We start from the raw sequence: 24,564 nt of genomic DNA, 5'->3' as shown, positions 1-24,564 counted from the left end.
GCAGAAAGAAAGGACGTTTCTTCAGTCCTTTCTCTCGATTCAGTGGCCTCGGGAGATTGTGGAGGGGAACTGGGTGTCCTGGGAAAAGTACATCGTGACTTTCTGGGCTAAGTCTGGGCGAGCCGTGCGACAGAGCCCGGTTCGTGCCCATCGAGTGCGATATGGCTCCTGGCTTCGGAGTCAAGCTGCCGACTAGCTAACCTGTCCCCAGACGTCAGGAAGCAGAGTTTGGAGCCAGGAGATGAGGCCGCCCTGGCGGGGCGGCTGGCGGGCACGGTCGCTCCCTGGGATCCTAGAGCACCTGCTTTTCCGCTGCCTCCCGGCCGTCCCCGCGGGCTGGGCCATGGGCGCCGTGGGCAGGGGGCCGGGGTCCCGAGCGTGGATCGCGGGCACCCGGGGCGGAGGCGCCCTCCCCGCCGGTCCCCGCCCGGCTCCCGACGGGCGCGCCGCCAGGGCCGGGGAGGGGCGGGGGCCGGCGCGGGGCAGGGCCAGGCCGGGCTGCTGCGGGGCCGGCGCTCTCGGAGGAACCCCGGCACTTGCCCCGAAGGTGTGCAGAGCGCGCGCCATGAGGACACTGTGGATGGCGCTGTGCGTGCTGGCGCGGCTGTGGCCCGGGGCCCTGGCCGGCTGCGCGGACGCCGGGCGCTGCTGCCCCGGCCGGGACCCCGCCTGCTTCGCCAGCGGCTGGAGGCAGGACCGGGTCTACGGGACGTGCTTCTGCGACCAAGCCTGCCTCGTTACCGGGGACTGCTGCTTCGACTATGCCAGGGCGTGCCCAGGTGGGTGGCGGGCTCGAGGGTGGGCAGCTGGCAGTTCGCCCGCAGCAGAGGGACGCAGGTCCCGCACCGGGGACCGCAATCCCGGAGCCAGGCTTTCCTGGGCTGTCCACCCAACTCTATGCTAGGGTCCTCCAGCCCCTTGCATCCAGGTCCACCCAGCTCTCTTTGTCCTAGGGTTCTCAGCCCCTTCTCTCTAGGAGCTCCCCAGACTCTCCATCCTAGGGTCCCCCCTCCCCCCTGCATCCAGGGATCTCCAATCTTCTGGACATACAGTTCCAAAGCACCCCTTCCCACCAGGGCCTGGCCATTGGGACTAGAGCTCTTGTTCCGGAAGGGCACAGGCCATCTCTGCCTACTGAAGCCCTCCACTTGGGAGCTCTGGGCCTGGTCCGGCCACCTCCTACCTGGAGACATGGTGCTGACAGGTGCCAGGGGAAGGCCCCAGGCCAGGTTCCACAGGGGTGCTTTCTGTTACCCCTTAGCTTTCAATCAAGAGGGGTGAGGGGAGGAACGTGGCACCAAGACCTGGCTCTGGGAAGGTGCTTTCTTCTGGAGGAGGAGTTCCTGGAGGACCACAGTTGTCCTCACCTGCACTCCTGCCTGTTGCACAGCCCCTTCCTCCTACGAGGTGTTTCATATATTCTTTAAATTCAGTTGTATCCATATAACATGAGTAAGGGTTTTATCTCAGGGTTCCTAGTATGTTTCATTCTTGCTGGTTTTCCTTTAGGTTCAGTCTTTTTGATCTTTAAACCTCACACAGTTTAGGCTCCTGGTATAGACGTGATAAATGCCAACTTAATTAAAAGGTAAAGGAAGACGTGGTGAGAATAGTCCTGGAGAACAAGGCATACTTGAGAAGAAGCCAGGTCTGGAAAGAAAAGTAGCCCTGCTCCCTGGTAATCACAATACCCCCAAAGCCACACATGCATTAGGGCTTGACCTCAAGGATCCTGGTGTTGTGGGATCCTCAGCATGTTCCTGGAAAAGGAACCTGCAGGGCTGCTATTCCCCAGGTACCCGGATGCCTGGTAGAGAGTGGCACCATTTCTGCCTCTTTTTAGGCAGGGAGAGGCCAAGGGCCCATGCCAGGATGGTTACCCAGGCCTGCTGCTGCAAGAACGCAGTTGAAAAAACATGAAGATTTTTTTTTTAAAATCTCAATTGAAAGCTAATGATACATCTGAGAATATTGACTTTTTTGTTGTTTTGGATAAGCTGCTTTCCTGCTTCTGCACCAAAGCCAGGGCACTTTACTACCCAAGTAAGGTGAAGAGTCAATTACTTAGGAAATGCAGTAGCCTCTGGCCAGGTGCCCCTGCTCCTCACAGCATCCCTCCCAAACTCCTGTTTGTCTCGGTTTCCTGGATCACTCAAGCGAAGCTTGCCCACTATGGCAGTCTCTCTCTCCAAAACTTTTTTTCTCTCTTGAGCATTCTACCTACATTTTAAAGGGAAATACAGAATTCCTGCAGTTCAGATAATGGGACCCAGTCTGTGGTAAGCACAGTGATACAGAAACCATGAAGACACAGTTTCTGTCCTCCTGAAAGTTCAGAGTCCAGCAGGGAAACATACAAAACCGTCTGCCACATGCTCAGTGGCAAAAGAGTGGATCAGGGAGGCCAGAGAGGAAAAGCTCAGGAGACCAGAGGAATTCAAGGACGGCTCCTCAGAGAAAGTGATGGGCAAGCCTAGTCACAGAGAATGAGCGAGAAGCCTCTAGAAGGGGAATGGGAGTTCTAGGAGGAAAGCCTCCCTGGCTGTTCAGTGTTACCCGTGGGCAGCAGCCTTTTGTGCCAGTGGTAGGCCAGGCCCTGACAGTCACCTGGTGAACAGGACAGACAGTGAACACAGCTAGATAGGTGAGTGTCAGGAGGAGAACTGGCCTTTTCATGAGCCCTAACAATGCTGTGAGGAATTCCAGAATCCTCCAAGTCTCTATTTGGTCAAAAATAAATCCCTCCTTTTTAGTCCAGGAAGTAGAAATGCTAAAACAAAGGCCTGTCTTTTCAAAGTGAGGATTTGGGGAGAAGGTGATAGCAGAAGAGAGAAGACTTTACCATCTCCCAGAGAACTCAGAAAAAAATCCTGGGCTCTTTGTGCTTAGGGAGGGCTGGGGCGGCGGACAAAGAAACCCAAACCAGAAAAGGGAATGGGGCCTGATAGGATTTTTAAAGGAGTATTTTCAGGAACCTTAAATGCCCTTCCTAAGGGAGTTAGCAGAGGCTCTCCCAAGCCTAGGCAGAAACAGACTTGGGATGGGAAAGGCTCCTCCGTGATAGATTCTCTGCATCTGGAGTTTTGGGGACAAGGCAACAAGAAAATAGAGACAACCAGGGACTTCCCTGGTGGTCCGCTGGCTAAGACTCCTCCCTCCCAGTGCCGGGGGCCTGGGTTTCATTCCTAGTTCGGGAACTAGATCTCGGAGAATGCCGCAAATACAACCTGACACGGCCAAATAAATAAATAAATAAAACTATTTTTTTAAAAGAAGAAAGAAAATAGAGACAGTTGGAAGGCAGCCACTCTGTGAGCCTGAGTCTTCTCAGGCCTCAGAGCTGAGGGAGAGTGAGGGGCAAGACGGAGCTGAGATGCTTGGTCTCCTCAGCCCTGGACCAGCATCACAACCACGCTATGTGTTTGGGGAAAAGGTGAGGTGGGCTTGTATTGGTGTTTCCCAGCTGTAGGAGCTGGGGCTTTCAGAGGGCTTTCCCATCACAAAGTTAACACTAGTGGGGAGCAGAATGAGGTCAGAACCCATGACTGCCTGCTTTCAAGCTGCCATCAGCCCCATCTGTCTGTGCCAACTCATGCTATGATTTACTCTTGGATAAATCAAGGTGCAGCAGCTCAAAGCTCCCAGTGACTCGGTGTACACAGAACCGCTCTGCCTCTGAGAATCTTGTTTGCTTCTTACCTAAGGATACATTACCTGCCAATGCTGCCAGAAGCAGTTTTGACTGAAATGACATTACATGGGAATGAAAAAGGTAACTGCGTCAATGGAACTTACCTCTAGCCCTTCTGATTTTTTCATCTTGATAAATGCATTATTGTTATTATTTTTGATGTGGCTAAGAGATGAAGTACTGGAATTTTTTTTCTAAATAGAAAGTTATCTTTTTATTCAGTAAAAATAAGTTAACTCTAAAGACTGACTAAACTTTCAGGATTTCCCTGGCAGCACAGAGGTTAAGCCTCTATGTTACCAATGCAGGAGGTGCAGGTTTGATCCCTGGGCAGGGGACTAAGATCCCACATGCCCCACAGCACAACCAAGGAAAAAAAAAAAAAATCACAAACCCAGAATGACTAAGCTTTTCAACAAAAAATAAGTTCTGAAACTAATCATCTCAGAAAATCTCATTAGAATGATGGCATGGGTTTCAACACCAATAATGTATGTTCATAACCACTCCGCATCCCCAAATGATAGGAAATTCACCGTTGGCTGAGCCTGATCAGATCTGGGAAAAGGCCAAGGAGGGGGCAGATCCAAGTTACCCTGCCCTGAAAGAACTTCCTGGAAGATTTGCTTATCAGGCTCCTAACGCCCAGGCTCCAGCTCATCAGCTGTGTTCACAGAGTCTGCCTTCTAGACCTTAGAAGCAGTAAGTTGCACTAGATCGTGGATGAGCAACTTAAGAAAGAGTAATCATAAACTCAAGTGAAGCAGGACAAAGAAACGAGTAGCCTATATGGGCCAGTCTCTTCTGCCAGATTGATGGGGAATCTAGGAAACCAACTAGGGCTTCCCAGGTGGCGCTAGTGGTAAAGAACCTGCCTGCCAATGTGAGGAGACGTAAGAGACCAGGTTCAATTCCTGGGTCTGGAAGATCCCCTGGAGGAGAAAATGGCAACCCACTGGTATTCTTGCCTGGAGAATCCCATGGACAGAGGAACCTAGCGGGCTACAGTCTGTGGGGTCACAGAGAGTCAGATACAACTAAAATGGCTTAGCACACAGCACTAGGAAATCAAGTGGCCAAAATCTGCTGACGTCTTAACTGGAGGGAGCAGGGACACCATGCTGGAAAATACGGGCTCCCAAACTCACCCCCTAAAAAGGATGGCACAGTCCACGATGATTTAGAAAGTCAAGACTTCACTGGAGCCGTCATGGCCTGAGAGACAGTGTGCAGCTTCCCCTGCCTTTGTCCCTGCGGAAATAACGAGCAGGGACTGGCGCCAGAATTTGACATGATTTGGCTGCAGCCCTGGGTGTGCAGTCCAGGAGGGGAAAGTCATCCATGCTTACCCAGCACTTACTCTGTGCCAGGCCCTCCTCTCTAAGGAGCCTCACAGCTCTCAATTTACTTAGGTCTCACAACCAACCCACCAAGGGATTCTCCATTTTGACCTCATTCTACGAATGAGCTAAACAAGCGCAGAAAGGTCAAGCAGTTTGTCCAAAGTCACACAGCTAAAAAGTGAGATGAAGTGAGATTTGAACCCAGGAGTTCTGGATCCAGAGCCCACAGGTTTAAACGTTAGGTTTTCACTGCCCCAGGGAAATGAGGCTTTATGAGAAGCTGTGGACTTGGCAGAGCAGGCACCATATAAATACTGGTAGAATGAGTCTTTTTTTTCTCCATAACTGTGTGCCTCTTGAGGGCAAGAAAATGTGTCCTGCTCCTCTGTGCAATCCCCGAAGAGTTGTTGCAAGGCTTCCCAGGTGGCACTAGAGGTAAAGAACTTGACTGCCAATGCAGGAGACACAAGAGACAGCAGGTTCAATCCCTGGGTAGGGACGATCCCCTAGAGTAGAGCATGGCAACCCACTCCAGTATTCTTGCCTGGAGAATCCCATGGACAGAAGAGCCTGGCGGGTTACACTCCACAGGGTCACAAAGAGTCAGACACGACTGAAGCAACTGAACATGCACACATCAAGAGCTATTGCAGTGTTGCTAACAAACAATTGTCCAAAAAAAATGGGACCACTCAGTGCCTCTGAGGCATATCCACAGGTCCTTTTTAAAAATGATAGTTTCTTTCCTTATCACAAAATATATGTTTGTTGCAGAAAGTGTGGGAATGCACAAAAGGAGAAAAGAACTCACCTTAGAAACTTACTACCTAGAAAAGTATCATTATCTTTTTTATTTTTATCCCCTTCCCCCCCATCCTAGGTTTGCACGGTATCTACAATCCTGTTTTTCTAAGGTGGCAGTTCATTTCACTGTCCTGCTAGCATTTCATAAACTTGTCCAGTTAATATCTCAAAAGAAAAAAAAACCTATCAGGGACCAATAACATGGTTTCTGCAAGAGGAAACAAATACTTGATCATTTTATTTATGCTTTTTGAGGAGCTCCATAGGCACTTGGGCAATTTTTATGGTCTTGTTTGACTTTCAGAGAAGTTGTGACAAGTTTCCTGGGAAAGGGGCACATATGCATAAGGAGAGAGAAAAAGGCAGATGACGTAAATTTAAAATTGTGTCACCCAGGGGCTTCCCTAGCAGTCAGTGGTTAAGACTTCCTCTTCCAATGCAGGGGGTGTGGGTTCAGTCCCTAGTCAGGTAGCTAAGATTCCCACATGCTTTGCAGCCAAAAAACTGAAACATGAAACGGAAGTACTATTGTAACAAATTCAATAAAGACTTTAGAAGTGGTCCACATAAAAGAAAAAGATCCTTAAAAAAATAAATAAAATTGTTTCATCCTAAGGAGTGTGTGTGTGTGTGTGTGTGTGTGTGTGTGTGTAAGGGACTGTTTTATTTTTTCTTCTATAGACTTTTTTTTTTTTCCAGTTTTTTGATGTGCTGTGCAGCTTGTGGGATTTTAGTTCTCCATCCAGGGATCAAACCCAGATCCTCGGCAGTGAGAGTGTGGAGTCCTAACCACAACCACCAGGGAATTTCCTTCCATAGACTGTCGAGAAACAGAAGCCAAGCATCAATGCTGCTGCTGTACATAAAGTGCAAAAAGAATATTTCCTTAGAAATGGTTAGGGCTAAGAACTGATTGGAACTTAACAAAGTAAGGGAGAAAGTGCTTGATCGTGGGTGGCCTTCACCTTTTAGGTGGCAAAGAGCCAGGCAGGCAGGGCCAGATTACAGAGAGGAAAGTTTGAGTGTCTGATTAACCAAGGAGAGGCTATAGGAAGATAACCAGGCCTTACATTAAGAAGAAATAATCCAGACTGTATTCACGAAATGAAGGAGCTTGCCTTTCAGCTGAGTTTGCTGCTGCTGCTGTGTGTGTGTGTGTGTGTGTGTGTGTGTGTGTATTTGGCATCATCAAAGAAAAGCATTAGAAAAAAAATTTTAGATTACCCTTTGATACCTACAGGACTTCCCTGGTGGCTCAGATGGTAAAGAATCTGTCTGCAGCGCAGCAGACCTGTGTTCAATTGCTGGTGGGGAAGATCCCCTGCAGAAGGGAATGGCAGCCCACTCCAGTATTCTTGCCTGGAGAAACCTATGGACAGAGGAGCCTGGCAGGCTACAATCCATGGGGTCGCAAAGAGTTGGACATGGCTGAGTGACTAACACTTGATACCTACAGTTGAAAATAGTGTGTGTAATTTTGGTTTCCACCTCTCTCTGGACTGGGAATGGGCCTGGGGAAAGTTGAGTGGGAAATCTGAGAGGGAAAGTGTCTATAGAAAGATGGGCCCAAAAGCTGCAGGGCAAGGGTCTACTGGAACAGTAAGTCCACTAGTGGATCAGACAAGATACACACAGGGGTTTTCCCACCATGTTCTGAAATTCTCGAGTGAGGGAAATCAGGCTCAAATAAAAGGAAGTACCACCTCACTCCACAGATATTAATGCTGAGAGAGCTTGTCACTTTCAAGATGTGGTAATGCCAGGAGATATAAATGGATTAAGAAGGACTTGATGGACTGTGGTTGCTGGGAGAAACTGGACTCTACGTAACCTTAAGGAGCAGAGAAGTGCTCCTTCCAGGGGGCACTCTTTGGGGCCACCATTGCCAGGAGATCCCAGGCAACTCTGGCCCAGGTTAGGAATTTCTTCTGTGTTTGGCTCTGGGAGTTTTGACTTTGTTCTACCGGCTTTCCTTCACACCCTGGAGCCTCCGTCAGTCCTTTGCCTTCTTATTGGGTTGGGCAAAAAGTTCATTACAGAAAAACTCAAACGAACTTTTAACCCAACCGAATACGTATGATGTGAGCAGGCCAGAGTCTATTTCAATGTAGAATTTAATTTAGGAAGGAGGAGGACCTGGTCTAATGCCGTTTCATTCATCCATCCAGCAATTTATGGAGCACCTGCCATCTGCCAAGTGCTAGGGATGAAATACAAAATGAACAATAAGCAAAATAAATACATATGTATTCTGAATTGTGAGCTTCCCTGGTGGCTCAGAAAGTAGAGTCTGCCTGTAACGTGGGAGACCCAGGTTCAATCCCTGGGTCAGGAAGATCCCCAGAAGAGAAGAGAGAAGAGAAGAGAATGGCAACCTACTCCAGTATTCTTGCCTGGAAAAGTCCCATGGACTGAGGAGCCTGGCAAGCTACAGTCTATGAGGTTGCAAAGAGTTGGACACAACTGAGCGACTTCATTTGGTTGGTATTCTGAATTATGGAGATGCTAGAAGGCAGGAATCACTGAGGTCTGAGAGGAAATAATTTTGTGGGGTGTGTATGTGTGTGTGTGATAAGCCGGTCAGGAAAGGTCTCCCTGGAAAGGAAATAGTTCGGCTGGGACCTCAAAGATGAGCCAAACCCAGCCATGCCCAGTGTGGGAGGAACATTCCAGCAGAGGGAACACACGGCCAAAGGTCCTGAAAAAGCATGAGTGGGAGTGGCCAGGGGCAAAGGGGCCACTGTGAGCAGAGCTTGGAAAGAGGTGGTGGGGAGTGGGGGCTGGCTCCCAGTGGAAGTGACAGGCAGGCACAGGCAGGTCACCCAGGACTTGGTGGGCCACTCAGGGAATTTGAATTCTATTCCAAATTCAGTGGCAAAACCTTGGAAGGAGTTTTAAAAGCCATTGAGATAGAGAATAGTGGTACATCTTTTAAAGTAATTTTACTTGGATCCCACTTGCGTTTAGTCACCAAGTTGTCCGACTCTTTGAGACCCCCCTGGACTGTAGCCCGCCTGGCTCTTTTGTCCATGGGATTTTCCAGGCAAGAACACTGGAGTCAGTTCCCATTTCCTTCTCCAGGGAATCTTTCTGATCCAGGGATCAAACCCGCATCTCTTGAGTCACCTGCATTGGCAGGCAGATTCTTTACCACTGAGCCACCCAGGAATCCCAATTTTACTTCGATATGACTGGCTATTCCCCCTAGAACATGGGGAAATATCCCCTATTCTCGTGTGAAGATTCATTACTGAACTGTTTAACTTACTTTTTTTGCTTTTGGCTGTTCTCCCTGTGGCTATGGTGGGGACGTCTGAGAACCAGAAGGCTCCAGAGGAAGGGACACGAGCTGGACTATGTAGGGGGAAAGGCTTGATGGTTCCTTGCATTCCGGATCTGTCTACTTGCCACTCCCCAGTGACCCCAGAGCCAGAGGCATTCACTGCACCCAAAGTAGAAGCTTAGACATCCACTTCCTACCTCTGTTCTCTTCCATGTCTGATTCTGTCTCTGTTTCCCAGTCCCTTATACTTCCTGGGATCACCTCCCAAATAAATTGCTCTCAGTCAGATCCATGTTTCAGGGTCCACTTCTGGGGAGACTCAACCTGAATGTTATGTGGAGTTGAAACAAAGGAAAATAAAAAAGGCTTGCAGTGCCTCTAGGCACCCATTAAATCTAGGTTTCTTTCCTCTAAAAAGGGTAGGATGGTTCCATTAAATTCAAACAAAGACCCGGGGAAGCTGCAGTGAGCTTGGAGTCAGGAGCTCTTTCTGCTAGCTAGGTGAGAGTCTGCCAGCCCCCAGTGACAGCCAGGGAAATGTGAAGGATGAGAAAGTCATATGAAGAAAGACTGTTTTGTTATGCTGTATACAGATGTGAGTTAGGTGAGCTTTAGTGGGAAGGGAACAAGAACACTAATGGAAGAGTTCAAAAGGAAATCTGTGTCAAGCAGCTGAGATATATGACTTGTGGTAATAAATCTGTCAGAAGTTTCTGTTCTCCCAACCTCCGTGACCAAAGATTGCTTGTGATCTGTGACAAATTGCAATCCAAAGAATCACAAGTTCACAAGTTAATCAAGATGAGAATCTTTTGTGCAGAACAGGAATAAATACTTCAGACTCATCTTCGAACTCAAAATATTTTGTGGAACACCTGTCTACTGGTGAAACTCTACATGAACTCTTTTCACTTGTCTGACAATGAAGACCCCAAGATGTTCTTGTTTGGGGCCCAGAACTTTCTGATTCTCTTTATGAGGCTGTTAAAATCATAGATTGGGCTTCTCAGGTAGTGCTAGTGGCAAAGAACCCTGCCTGCCAATGCAAGAGACTTAAGAAACGTGGGTCCAATGCCTGGGTTGGGAACATGCCCTGGAAGAGGGCATGGCAACCCACTCCAGTATTCCTGCCTGGAGAATCCCTTGGACAGAGGATCCTGGCGGTAGGGTCACAAAGAGTTGGACATGACGGAAGCCACTTAGCACACACATACAAAGTCATAGATTAGGAAGACAGGGCATAGCATTTTGCCAAGGACAAATATTAACCAATAGGAACAACAATTGATTCAATGACTCTGTGATTTGAGGACTTTACCTATGATTCAAAGCAAATAAAATAAAGATTTATGAGACAAGACATAAATGTTGAAGAAATACTGGGAGACTAAATTCATCCTCCCATGTCAACTGTTACCCTATGGATAACGTATTGTCGTTCAGTCACACAATAGTGTCCTGCTCTGCGACCCCATGGACTGCAGCACACCAGGCTTCCCTGTCTTTCGCCATCTCCCAGACCTTTGCTCAAACTCATGTCCATTGAGTCGGTGATGGATAGGATATAACCAAGGCCATACAACTAAGTTTTGGGTTAAAGCCATGGCAAAATTGTATTTTATAGTGCCTCCAATTGTTTAATTTTTGAAACAAGTGTATATTTTTAAAGTGTATTACTAAGTGTAGTTCAAGCATAGGACTAACTAAACTCAGGGATGAAGAGATTTGGGGAAGAAAAAGAGTTATTAAGGGAATTAAGGACAGGAGGTGTCCTTCTCAACCAGCTCCCAACCTGAAATCTCCTTAAATGCCTTCTGGTTCTGTGGGCCAATTGAATCACAGGGCTGTGAAAATAAACAGGGAAGGTTAACAAGAGATAATGAGCAGGAAGTGACCTGTTATCGATTTTCCAAAGGATGTGTGCATGGCAGATATTGGAAATGAACTCTGGTGTGGCTCATTCTTGCTTCCTAAGGTTGTTGACATGTGATACCTATAAGGTTTTTGTTTGTTTTGTTTTTAGGTTCACAGGATTTTGTTTTATTTATTTCTTTGCCACATTGCAAGGCATATATGATCTTAGTTCCCTGATCAAATCCGGAGCCCCTGCAGCAGAAGCACAGAGTCTTAACCACTGGGCCCCCAGGGAAGTCCTACCTATAGGTTTTTAGATGATTAATAAAAGCAGTTTTAGAGCAGTTTAACACTCTTTAGTTACTGACCGAACTTTATGTTGTATGTTACCCTTTTTATGTCATGGGCAGTGCTACCGAATTCCAGACACCAGGAACCCTAAACTAGAGTGTGCTGAGAGGCAAAATTCGTTTTCAAGTACAAATTGTCAGAAGTCCCATCCGATTTCAAAGAAGTTTGGGTGTTTTCTTGGTGAAGACTTTGAAAACTTGAACGTATGAGGGTGATTGGGAAAAGTGGGTCACATTTTGTGGGAAAGGAATTTTGGCATCCAGTTCAGGGTACATCTTCTGTTTCTTTGTTTTTCTCTTTTCTTATATCCAATTTCAAGTCTTCAAGTAATTCAATTTGAAAACTCAGTACAGTCCTTTTAAAAGACTCATTAGGATTTTAAATGAAAAAGTTAAATATGCAACCACATTGATTTTTACAGTCACGGGCAGAGAATTGAGAACCAAATTCATCCCCTGACTCTGCCCCCATGCCTGACCATGGGTATTCTTACCCTCTGCGGACCCTGGTTCCTGATCTGTAAATGTCACCTCATACAGTGTGTGAGTCCCCGAGCCACGGAAGGTGAGAATAGAGCACCAGGAGAAACCTACTAGATAGGGGTCATTGGTGTGCCTCCCTATGCCATGTCTTAAGGAGGCACATTTTCTGATAAGAATTGAGCTGGGTAAGTGACGGGATGGTGGGAAAAGTGATTGGTGGGAGAAACACCTGTTGTTTTTTCTCTGGCTTCACTGGGTCTTTGTTGCTGCACATTGGCCTTTTCTAGTCTCAGGGAGCAGGGGCTATCTCTGGTGCCGGGTCTTCTCGTTCTGATGGCTTCTCTTGTTACTGAGCAGGGTTCTAGGGCCACTAGGCTTCAGCAGTTGCCAGCTAGGGCTTAGCTGCTCTGCAGTATGTGGGATTTTCCCAGACCAGGGATGGAACCTGTGGCCCCTCCATTGACAGACAGATTCTTAACCACCAGCCCACCAGGGAAGTCCCACCTTTTCTGTTTAGAATTTATTTCCTTTATGTTTTCTACAGTGAATGTGTATTACTGCTGTTGTTTAGTCGCTACGTTGTGTCCAACTTTTTGCGACCCCGAGGACTGCAGCACACCAGACTTCCCTGTCCTCCAACAATGAGTGTGTATTACTGTTGCCCTAAAAATATTCTGGAGAGAGGAGGATAAAGTTACAATCAAAGGAAAACAAGGGCAAAGAGCTGATCTAACACTGGACTGTAAGAGGAAGTACCCCAAAGGCATCAGGCTCTTACTCGGGTGGGTCCTGGCTCAGACCCACCTTCATGATCTGGGAACATCTGCCCGACTCTAAGGGATACCCGTTTATCAGTTCACCATCAGGGCGGGTGGCGTCAGTGTCAACGTTGTGCGCCCGGCAAGACTGAACAGCCTGAACTTGACTGTATGTCTTGGTGGGAACGGCCTGGCAGGCGGCTGTGCTCAGGTGTGCGTCCCCGTCGTGCTGTTTTTCAGCTCGCCCGTGCATCGTTGGGGAGTGGAGCCCCTGGAGCGGTTGTGCTGGCCAGTGTCGGCCCATGGCGCGCGTGCGGAGGCGCGCTGTGCAGCAGGAGCCTCAGAACGGCGGCGCGCCCTGCCCGGCCCTGGAGGAGAGAGCCGGCTGCCTGGAGTACGCGACACCGCAGGGCCAGGACTGCGGGCACGCCTTCGGTACTGCGCTTTCCTTAATTGCTGTCCCTGGGTGGTGAGCATCCAATTCAGGCACTGCAGGGAGCGGGGTGGGCCAGGCTGCGCAGAGGAGATAGGAAGCTCAGGAAGTGTTAGATAATGTCTTTATTATCAGATGCATTAAAGCCCTCCCCAACACCCGACCCAGCCCTTCCCATTTATAGTTTGTAGGCGGGCCCCTCCCGCGCTGCAGGCGCCAGCTGTAAGGGACTTGCACTGTGGTGTTCAGCAAACTTTGTCAAGCTGACCACAAAGGACTTAAGGTAGGATGAGGCTATTTCACACAGGATAAGATGCGTTCAGTAAGGATAACTGGATTTCAGCTTTCACCGCCATCCCTGTTTAATCAGGGACACTCGCATACCTGTGAAAATAATAGAAAAATTAGAAATTCCTGTTGTGGTTTAGTTACTCAGTTGCATCTGACTCTTTGTGACCACATGGACTGTAGCCTTTCAGGCTCCCCTGTCCATGGGGTTCTCCAGGCAAGAATACTGGAGTGGGTTGCCATGCCCTCCTCCAGGGGATCTTTCCCAGCCAGGGATGGAACTTGTGTCTCTTGCATTGCCCTCGGATTCTTTACCACTGAGCCACCTGGGAAGCTCAACAAATTCCTAAAGCATGGTAAAATGATTCTCTTAAAAAACCTGTTTCTCCTCCCAGACCAACTGGATTGGGGCTGATGTGATGAGATTTTTGATTTGGGAAGATTGTTTCGATTGTGGGCTGGCCCAGGAGACCCAGAGTCAGCTCCTTCATGAGTCGGGAGCCATAGGAAACTCACAAAGAAACAAACAGGCCAAAACTGGTGTGTTGATAGGGGTTGAATCTGATAGAGCAAAACACTGACTTCTCAGGGTAGCAGAGATCATGTTTTTTTCATACGAACCTGGAAAATTCCATGTCAACGTGATCCTCCCTGAGTTGCTTTGCTCCTTTGTTCTTTCCACACACATGTGTTTATTGAGCATCTCCTGGATGCCAGGCACTGGGTGCCAATTACAGTGGGGAGAAAAGTTGCTGTGGAATCTGCTGTCAGGTAGATCACAGTCTAGCGGGAGGGGAAGATGATAAGCAGATCATCCTAGGAAACTAGTCCCAGAGAATTACCACTGCAATGGTAATTCAATGGTAAATCCAACGGGGTATGGAACAAGGGCTTGTCTATTGGGTCAGTGGGTAAAGAATCTGCCTGTAATGCGGGAGACACAGGACATGCGGGTTTGATCCCTGGATCAGTAAGCTACCCTGGAGGAGGAAAATGGCAACCCACTCCAGTATTCTTGCTTGGAGAATCCCATGGACAGAGGAGCCTGGCAGGCTACAGTCACAAATCTTCGGATGCAACTGAGTGACTAAGCACTGCAAGCATAGGATATCATGTATGGAGCAAGGGAGAGGTGTAGTGAGTTGTGAGTGTGTGTTGTAAATACCATCTGAGCCAACAAGGAGGTCCCATGTGTGTTGTAAATAGATTCCTTGGTGGAGAAGGGGATCCACAGAGGCTAGGAGGGGAGGGACTTCCCTGAGGATATGATGAGGCTGAAAAATGCAGAACCATCCAGGTAGAGGGAACAGCATGGTGAGCCAGACACTCAGGTGTAGAGGGGTTGAGGATCTGGGGACTGGTCTAGGAAAAACTCATGACCGCAAGAGGCAGTAGCACACAATGACCTTACAGGTCGTGTGAGAGAGGATGATCAAAGGTTGCACTATGGCGACCACCATCCAGAGGGGGAACAGAAGAGTCTGCCAGGAGCTCGTGTATCCAGTTTCTGTCAACTAAGCAGCATGGTTTGGAGTCCCTGGGTGAAAGGGCTTCATAGGGCAGGTGTCATGGTGGCTTGGGGTCTTGCAACCATAAAGATTTACCTAATCAATGGCCAGCAGATGTTGGGTATGTTTCACAGGATCTGCAAAATAAGTAGGATCTAAATGGCTAAAAATCTGCTTGTTTGGCTATTTTAAAAACAATCAAATGTATAAAAATTTTAGTTTAGTGCCCGTAGGGTTTTGTCTCATTTTGTTCATTTTTGGCTGTGCTCAGGCTTTCTCTAGTTGCAGAGAGTGGGGGCTACTCTCTAGTTGTGGAGCGCAGGCCCTAGGGTGCAGGCTCAGTTGTTGTGGCACACAGGCTTAGTTGCTCTGCAGCATGTGGAATCCTCCCGGACCGGGGAACAAACCCATGTTCCCTGCACTGGCAGCTGGATCCATTAGAAAGAACAATGGCATCGCTTAATTACAGGGATGGGCTGCTAGAATGTATTCCAGCTGCACAGGCTGACCCTTCAGTGTGGCACCAGGGTGCTCAGCCCCCTTCCCAGGCCTGGGTCTCTTCATAGTAGGATGGTAATGCGTATCCTTCCATCCTTTTGTATTGTCTTCAGTTTCCTTCATCAGTGTCTTACAGTTCTCAGAGTACAAGTCTTTCTCTTCCTTGGTTCAGTTTATTCTTAGGCATTATATTCTTTTTGAGGCAATTGTAAATGAGATTGTTATGTTAATTCCTCTTTATCATAGTTTGTTACTAGCCACAGTGTATTTTTGTATATTGAATTTTGGGTCTCCACTGCTATGGGCTTTTTTCCTAGTTACCTCAAGCAGGGGCTGCTCTAGTTGTGATCTGTGGGCTTCTCGTTGTGGTAGCTTCTCTTGCTGCCAAGCATGGGCTTGTGGGCTCGTGGGCTTCAGTAGCTGCATCACGTGGGCTCAGTAGATGTGGCTCCCAGGCTCTGGAGCACAGGCTCAACAGCTGTGGCACACAGGCTTAGTTGCCCCAAGCCATGTGGGATATTCTCAGATCAGGGGAACCTGTGTCTTCTGCGTTGGCAGGCAGATTCTCTACCACTGAGCTACCAGGGAAGTCCCTGTGTATTGATTTTATATCTTAAAACTTTACTGAATTCATTAGTTTGAACAGTTTTTTGTTTTTTTGGTGGAGTCTTCAAGGTTCTCTATGTATTAATAGTATCATGTCATTTGCAAATAGTATCAGTTTTATTACTTCCTTTTTGACTTGAATTTATTAAAAAATTTTTTTCTTGACTCATTGCTGGGACTATGACTTCCAATACTTTGTTGAATAAAAGTGGCAAGAGTGGACATCCTTGTTTTATTCTTCTCTTGGAAGAAAAGTTTTCAGCTTTTCACCACTGAGTGTGTTTGAGGGCTTGTCATATATGGCCTTTATATGTTGAGGTACATTCCTACTGTATCCAGTTTGTTGATATCAACATCATAAATGGATTTTGAATTTTGTCAAATGTTTTTGCACATCTATTGAGATGATCATATGATTTTTATCCTTCATTTTGTGAATGTCTCACGCTGGTTGATTTGCAGAATCAATGAAACCATCCTTGTATCCCTGGAATAAATCCCACTTGATCATGGTGTATGATCCTTTTACTGTATAATTGAATTCTGTTTGTTACCGTTTTGCTGATGATTTTTGCATCTATGTTCATCAAGGATATTGGCCTGTAATTTTCTTTTTTTGTAGTGTACTTGTCAGGTTTTGGTATCAGGGTAATGCAGGCTTCATAAAATTTGTTTGTAAAATTTTCCTCCTCTTTGATTTTTACGAAACATTTGGGAAGGATTTAGAAACGTTTGGGCTTCCCTGGTGGCTCAGAGGTTAAAGCGTCTGCCTGCAATGCAGGAGACCTGGGTTCGATCCCTGGGTTGGGAAGTTCCCCTGGAGAAGGAAATGGCAACCCACTCCAGTATTCTTGCCTGGAGGATCCCAAGGACGGAGGAGCCTGGTGAGCCCCAGTTCAGGGGTCTCAAAGAGTCGGACACGACTGAGCCACTTCACTTCACTTCACTTCTTTTGAGAAGGATATTAAATATTTTTTCTATGTTTTGTAGAATTTTCCAGTAAAGCCATCTAGGCCTGGGCTTTTGTTTTTGGGGAGGTTTTGTCTTTTCATTACTGTTTCAATTTCCCTATTAGTGGTCAGTCTATTCAGATTTTCTGTTTCTTCATAATTCAGTCTTATATGAATTTATTTGTCTAATTTGTTGATATATAGTTATCTGTAATAGTGTCTTATGATCCTCTGTATTTCTGTGGTATTAGTTGTAACTTCTCCTTTTTCATTTCTAATTTAACTTATTGGAATCGCCTCTTTCTTTCTTGGTGAGTCTAGCTAAAGTTTGTCTATTTGGTCTGTCTTTTCAGAAAACCAGCCCTTCATCTCATGGGTTTATTCTACTATTTTTTAGTCTCTGTTTATTTTCACTCTGATCTTTATTATTTCAGGAAGCAGTGAAATAATATTTTAATCCTCTTGGAACAAGGATTTGATAAACTGAAACAGCCTACCAAAATGCAGAAAACACTAAAATTAAGAGATTCACTCACAGGAAAACACCTTTTAGAGAAAAACACGCTTGGTGTTGTATTATTATTGTTCAGTTGCTGAGTTGTGTCTGACTCTTTTCGATCCCATGAACTGCAACACGCTAGGTTTCCCTGTCCTTCACAGTCTCCCGGAGCTTGCTTAAACTCAAGTCCATCGGGTTGGTGATGCCATCCAACCATCTCATCCTCTGTCACCTCCTTCTCCTGCCCTCAATCTTGCCTAGCGTCAGGGTCTCTTTCAATGAGTTTGTTCTTTGCATCAAGTGGTCAAAATACTGAAGCTTCAGTATTGGTCCTTCCAGGGAACATTCAGGCTTGATTTCCTTTAGGATTGTATTAGCTTTTGTCAGTACCTCAGAAAGCTGGAGGCAGCACATTACCACAAACTTACTGACTTAAACAACACAAATGTATCATCACACAGTTCTATAGTCAGAAGTCAGACATAGGTCTTACTGAACTTAAACCAAGGTTGTCAACAGGGCTGAATTCCTTTCTGATGGCTCTGAGGGAGAATCGGTTTCTTTGCATTTTCCATCATATCAGAGGCTTCCTTTTCTCATGGTCCCCTTCCTCCACCTTCCCAGCCAGACCATAGCATCTTTCTGTGCCTCTCTTCAGTCATAACATCTTCCTCTAACTCTTCGAAGGACCATTGTGCTTACATTCAACCCATCTGGATAATCCAGAATAATCTCCCTATTTTAAGTTCAATCGAGTAACATCTTTAATTTCTCTTTGCCATGTAACATAACATATTCACAACTTCTGGGGATTTGGACATGAACATCTTGAGGGAGGCATTATTTTGCCTGTGATGGACAGGGAGGCCTGGCATGCTGCAGTTCATGGGGTCACAAAGAGTCGGACACGACTGAGCGACTGAACTGAACTGAACTGATGGATATAGGACAATGTCATCACTCTGGGTTTACACATGAGGACATTGGAGCTCAGTGAGGTGACAGCATGACAGGTGATCTCATTGCCCTAAATTTTATGAGTTCCCCCCCTTAATAGCGTTTTGCTTCTAAGCATTATCATTCAGTTCAGTTCAGTTGCTCAGTCATGTCCGACTCTGTTATGATTATTATTATATTGAAAATGAATATTGATAATGTAAATCAGTGAATTTACATTATCATTATGAATATGCAGTTGATATTAATATACTATTGTAATATGAATGTTAATAATATAGAAATGTTAATACTATACAAATGTTAATAGTATTGATATATTATCATTATATTGGGTTGGCCAAAAAGTTCATTCAGGTTTCCCCATGATATCTAACAGAAAAACCTAAACAAACTTTTTGGCCAATCCAGTATTTTAAAATCACAATTACAGAGTCTGATAACTAAGTAGAAATATAAAGGCCATGCAAGGCCAGTGAATAAAATATGATCATGAAGACACTCTAATTAATGATCAAGCCATTGGTGGCTCAGCAGCAAAGAATCTGCCTGCCAAGGTAGGAGACACGAGTTCGATCCCTGAGTTGGGAGGATTCCCTGGAGAAGGAAATGGCAACCCACTCCAGTATTCTTGCCGGGGAAATCCTGTGGGCAGAAGAGTCTGGTGGGCTGCAGTCCATGGGGTTGCAAAAGCAGTGAGCATAACTTAGTGACTAAACTCACACACAGCCTTTGCCCTCTTCCAGTTTCATTTAATGTGCATTGTGAGTATACATTTTTTATCATAAAAGCAAACCCAGAAGCATATATTATGTGTTTGTTGCCCATGCTGACTACTGTTCACGTGGGTTTTCCTTCTGCAAGATCACTGTGCACTATTGTGAACCGTCTGATTCTAGGCTGGCATCATTTGTCAAATTTTCATTCCATTCTCTTCGACACCATATCTACAGACTAGTGGTTCTAAGCCTGCTTTTATGACACCCTGTTGTGTCAGAGGGCTTTATGAAATTCTCAAAGCAAATTTAATTTACTTTCACGTTCAAAGTAAGTACGTGCGGTGCCACTCTTTTAGAAGTGGAAGTTGCTGTAAAAGCAAACAATGGTAGGTTGATGGGATGCCAGAAAAGTTGGCAAATAGTCTGTTAACAAAGAATCTATTACATTGAATATTGTTGCCAGGAAGGGGAGAGGCGGGGGAATGGGCATTTATTGAAAGCTTGTGTCCTAGAGCACCAGCTATGTGCTGCCACACAGAAGCAGAAGGGAGACTGGAGGCAAAAATAATTTCTAAATTACCCACTGCTCTTAGTGAAAAATTAAATTTGTGGGGAATGTTAAAAAATGGAGCTAGCTCAGAGACCTCTAGGTGATCTGGCTCTTGGCTTGTTTACTTTAGACCCATGCCAAAGGGAAGGACACCCCCTTAGTAGAATGTGCCATCCAACTAAGCTTGCCAGGACACAGAGGAGACAAGGTCCAGGGTTGCCTGCTTAATTCTATGATTGGTCATAACCACAGAGACTCAACACTGAGTTTGAATTGTTACAGTTGTTCAGTTGCTAAGTCACTTCCCAGTCTTTGCAACCCCATGAACTGCTACACATCAGACTCCTCTGTCCTCCATTATCTCCTGGAGTTTGCTGAAATTTGTGTCCAGTGAGTCAGTGATGCTATCTAACTGTCTTATCCTCTGCTGCCTCCTTCTCCTCCTGCCCTCAATCTTTCCCAGCATCAGGGTCTTTTCCAATGAGTCAGTTCTTCCCATCAGGTGGCCAAAGTATTAGAGCTTCAGCTTCAGCATCAGTCCTTCCAATGAATATTCAGCGCTGATTTCCTTTAGGATGGACTGGTTGGATCTCTCTGCAGTCTAAGGGACTCTCAAGAGCCTTCTCCAGCACCACAGTTCAAAAGCATCAATTCTTTGGCGCTCAGCCTTCTTTATGGTCCAACTCTCACATCCGTACATGACTACTGGAAAAATCATAGCTTTGACTATATAGACCTTTGTCTACAAAGTGATGTCTCTGCTTTTGAATAGTAGGTCTTAAAAAACAGACTTGATTCTGTACTGGGGCGCCTGCTTGGTCATTTACTGTTTATTTTCCCTTAACTTCCATGAGCCTGTTTTCTGATGAGAAAACCTGTCTAGACAGAGCTTTGGTGAAGATCGGTGATGTAGACTATGAAAGCACTTTGCAAATATACAAGGTGCCCTCCTGCCCCAGGCCCTCCCCAACCCCTGAGCCACACCTCGCGCCCATCCCCCAACCTGAGGGGCCTCAGAGTGTCAGGGCTAACCTTTCCCCCCTTTCTTATCTCCACTCTCACTTCACAAGGGGACGAAAATGGAAAATGAAACCAAATTTAAGCAATTTATCAGTAATATGCTGCCATATTGAAACATTAATATTAATAAACTAGTGAAACTTTGTCATCTGTGTTGTAATAGAGTCAGACTGCCACACTTTTGAGCCTTGAACACGTTTCTTATGCTCTCTGGACCACAGTTTCCTCATCTGTGAAATGGGGAAATAACTGGTGGTTGTGAAAATTAAATGACTAAAGAGATAGGAATACCAGACCTGCCTCTTGAGAAATCAGGTCAGGAAGCAACAGAACTGGACATGGAACAACAGACTGGTTCCAAACTGGGAAAGGAGTACATCAAGGCTGTATATTATCACCCTGCTTATTTAACTTATATGCAGAATACATCATGAGAAACACTGGGCTGGATGAAACACAAGCTGGAATCAAGATCGCCAGGACAAATATCAGTAGCCTCAGATATGCAGATGACACCACCCTTATGGTAGAAAGCGAAGAAGAACTAAAGAGCTCCTTGATGGAAATGAAAGAGGAGAGAGAAAAAGTTGGCTTTAAACTTAACATTCAGAAAACTAAGATCATGGCATCTGGTCCCATCACTTCATGGCAAATAGATGGGGAAACAATGGCAGACTTTATTTTGGGGGGGCTCCAAAATCACTGCAGATGGTGACTGCAGCCATGAAACTAAAAGATGCTTACTCCTTGGAAGAAAAGTTATGACCAACTTAGACAGCATATTAAAAAGCAGAGACATTACTTTGCCAACAAAGATTCATCTAGTCAAAGCTATGGTTTTTCCAGTAGTCATTTCTGGATGTGAGAGTTGGACTATAAAGAAAGCTGAGCACCGAAAAATTGATGCTTTTGAACTGTGGTGTTGGAGAAGACTCTCCAACAGAGAGAGTCCCTTGGACTGCAAGGAAATCCAACCAATCCATCCTAAAGGAAATCAGTCCTGAATATTCATTGGCAGTACTGATGCTGAAGCTGAAGCTCCAATACTTTGGCCACCAGATGCGAAGAACTGACTCACTGGAAAAGACCCTGATGCTGGGAAAGACTGAAGATGGGAGGAGAAGGGGATGACAGAGGATGAGATGGTTGGATGGCATCACCGACTCAATGGACATGAGTTTGAGTCGACTCTAGGAGTTGGTGACGGACAGGGAGGCCTGGTGTGCTGCAGTCCATAGGGTCGCAAAGAATTGGACATGACTGAGCGACTGAACTGAACTGAATGCATGAAAAACACTCAGAAGTGCATCACTGGTAGCTGTTTTATTATCTCAGAACTTTTTCTTCGGATTTCATATGAGAAACTGCAGTCCTACACTTACCCTCTACTTCCTGACCAAGTGTTTTTTCCCTTGAGCTATAAATTAAGTGCATTGCCTTTGAACTTTTATAATAACATGCCCAATACAAATTAGGAGCTCAGGTAAATGTTTTGAGCTAAAGAAACATATTCTGAAAATGTTATAGTTTGACTGGTAGGATGCTACAAGTATTTAGCAGTAAGTATATTCCTTACTTAGTGAATAAGTCCATATGTGTGTCAAAAGAACAGAAATGAAAACAGTACATGAGAAAATGAAAACCCTTTCGATATTTGTTTCTGATAATTAAGTCTAAGAGAAACAGAAGGATCCTGACGTACATGCATTCACTTGTCCTTTTTGATTCCGCCCGTGAATTTTGGAAGTTCCAAAGCTACAGTCACATTTAGAAAGAATGACATGTTCTCTTCGGAAAACAAACATGCTATCACAGCAAGAGACACTCAGCTGGGTGTCTAGAGCTTACACAAGATGTGGGTAATGTTCAGACAAGAGATTAGGTGGCCAGCCACATGGGACAAGAATGTGCCTACAACTCTTAGGAGCAAGTGGCTATGCTTATGTTTCCATGTAATAGAAAAAATGACATCTCATTCAGAAAATCTAAAGAATTCAGGCTGCCACCTCGTGGCCAGAAGGAACTTAGCAAGATGAACATACAGGCTTGAAGCATCTGTCTTGCTGCTGGTTCCCCCATGCCCTCGTGCTCTTGTTGATGACTTGGGCATCTCACAAGCCAATCTCAGTTGGTATCTCCTCTTCCCAAAATGGTCCAATTTCTGAAATAAGAGGTCAGAAGGATAGTAGAACTTTCTCAGCTGCAAGACTCAGTATAGGAACAGAAGACCTCAGGGAAATAGGACCCGTGCACCTCATGGCAGTTTCATGACTTCATTTATTCATTCATTCATTCATCGACCCATTCATTCCTTGAACACGTATTTGTTGAGCATGTGAATATATGAGGGCTACCATGATGATCAAGGCAAAACCCTGTCTTCCTTGAATTGACAGCAGGATGGAATCAAGAGATCCCCAGGGGCTACACAGAGCAACAGATGCCCCCACCCCAGACTTAGAGATGAATTAGGAGGAAGACAAAGTAAGAGGGAAGAGGTGGAAGGAAAGGGTTTCTGGCTATGTTTTTTTCTCTCCGATCCAGAGTATCAGAAGTGAGGGTGTTGGGGGGTGGGGTGAGGCGGAGAGCCCCTTCAAGACCTTCATTCCCTGAAGTTGGAGCGGGGACAGCACTGTGCTGGCCAGCACCCGATGGCCACACCCTGGGCTGTGTGGTTGGTGGCGAAGCTTCCAGGCTGCGGTTATCAGAAAACCTGGGAGCAGTCACTCTTCCCTCCTTTGCTGTTCCTGTTTTTCCCTTTCTCATTTACTCTCTGGTTGCCTTTTTCTCTTTTTCTTCTTCTACTCCACTTTCTCTCTCGTCTTCTTCCTCTAGCCTTTGTTCCTTTTCTCTCTCTTTATTCTACTTTTCACTTTTCTTCTCTATTTCTCTTCTTTTCATTAAAAAAACAAATCTCCCTTTCTCTATTACCTTGCTTTTTCCCTTGGTTCCCCCTACCCCACCCATCTTTTTATTATTCTCTCTGCTTCCTGCCCCCATGCCTCCCCTCACCTCCTGGCCCCTACCCCCCAGTTTCCTTTGCACATGCTGAGATCACTGCAGGCAAGCGTGCCCCTCCCTGCACAACTGTGCTGCATGAGGCTTTATGCAATTTGGTTCTGGGGTCTCTGGCTTCACCTCCTTCCCTCCTTGGTGGTGTCCCATAGATTTAGGGGTGGAGGGATATATTTATTTTTTCAACACCCAAAACATTTTATATTGGGGTATAGCCTATAAACAATATTGTTATAGTTTCAGGTGGACAATAAAGGGACTCAGCCATACATATACACAAATCCATTCTCCCCCAAACTCCCCCTCCCATCCAGGTTGGCACATAACATTGAGCAGAGTTCCCTGTGCTCTATGCTAGGTCCTTGTTCGTTATCCATTTTCAGTATAGCCGTGTGTCCATGACCTTCCCTAAGTCCTTAACTATCTAGGACTGGAGGGCTTTGGATGGGTTTGAAACCAAGTTTGGGAACAGTTGCTCTGGAGACTTCAAGCTGCATGTGTTCAAGGTCATTCTCCTTTTCCAGTCCCTGCCTTTATAACTACCTCTGCATTCAACAAGGAGCGAACAAGACAGGCGGCCTCCCCACACTGGACCAGGAACACAGAGGATGCTGGGTAATTTGGTATTATTTGTTTTTCACATGTGTTTTTCTGGTTGGATGGTCAAGTCAGCTCATGAAGGTAACTTGTTGGGGTGGAATTTCTTCTGTTATTGTTCATGTACTTTGAGCAAATAAAATGTGACTCTTGATCCCAGAGCTGGGAAATACTTGCCCCTTCCCTGTTTTTTTTTTTTGTGTGTGTGTGGAAGGGGCTAGAAATATTTTGTCTCTGATCCCTAAGAAGAAAAATGCTGTATAGAAATGAGATGGTATATTTTGTCATTCACACTAAGGATGCTCAGCTTATAGTCTTTATGGAACCGTGGACTCCAGCACCACCTCTGTTTGTGAAT

General features: G+C 46.0%; 1 protein-coding gene across 1 annotated transcript in view; it reads left to right on the top strand.

The window, feature by feature from the left end:
* Positions 1 to 466: 466 nt before the first annotated feature.
* SBSPON (somatomedin B and thrombospondin type 1 domain containing) overlaps positions 467 to 24,564 on the top strand; it is a 32,110-nt gene continuing 8,012 nt past the window's right edge. Inside the window, exons 1-3 of the mRNA XM_069600262.1 lie at positions 467 to 779; positions 12,807 to 13,001; positions 24,134 to 24,224. Coding sequence (XP_069456363.1) covers positions 566 to 779; positions 12,807 to 13,001; positions 24,134 to 24,224 — 500 coding nt within the window. The 5' untranslated portion in view covers positions 467 to 565. The remainder of the gene's footprint in view (positions 780 to 12,806; positions 13,002 to 24,133; positions 24,225 to 24,564) is intronic.

Source organism: Ovis canadensis, chromosome 9 (genome assembly GCF_042477335.2).
Source record: "Ovis canadensis isolate MfBH-ARS-UI-01 breed Bighorn chromosome 9, ARS-UI_OviCan_v2, whole genome shotgun sequence".
Classification (NCBI taxonomy): Eukaryota; Metazoa; Chordata; class Mammalia; order Artiodactyla; family Bovidae; genus Ovis; species Ovis canadensis.
This window is presented reverse-complemented; position numbering and strand designations above follow the sequence as displayed.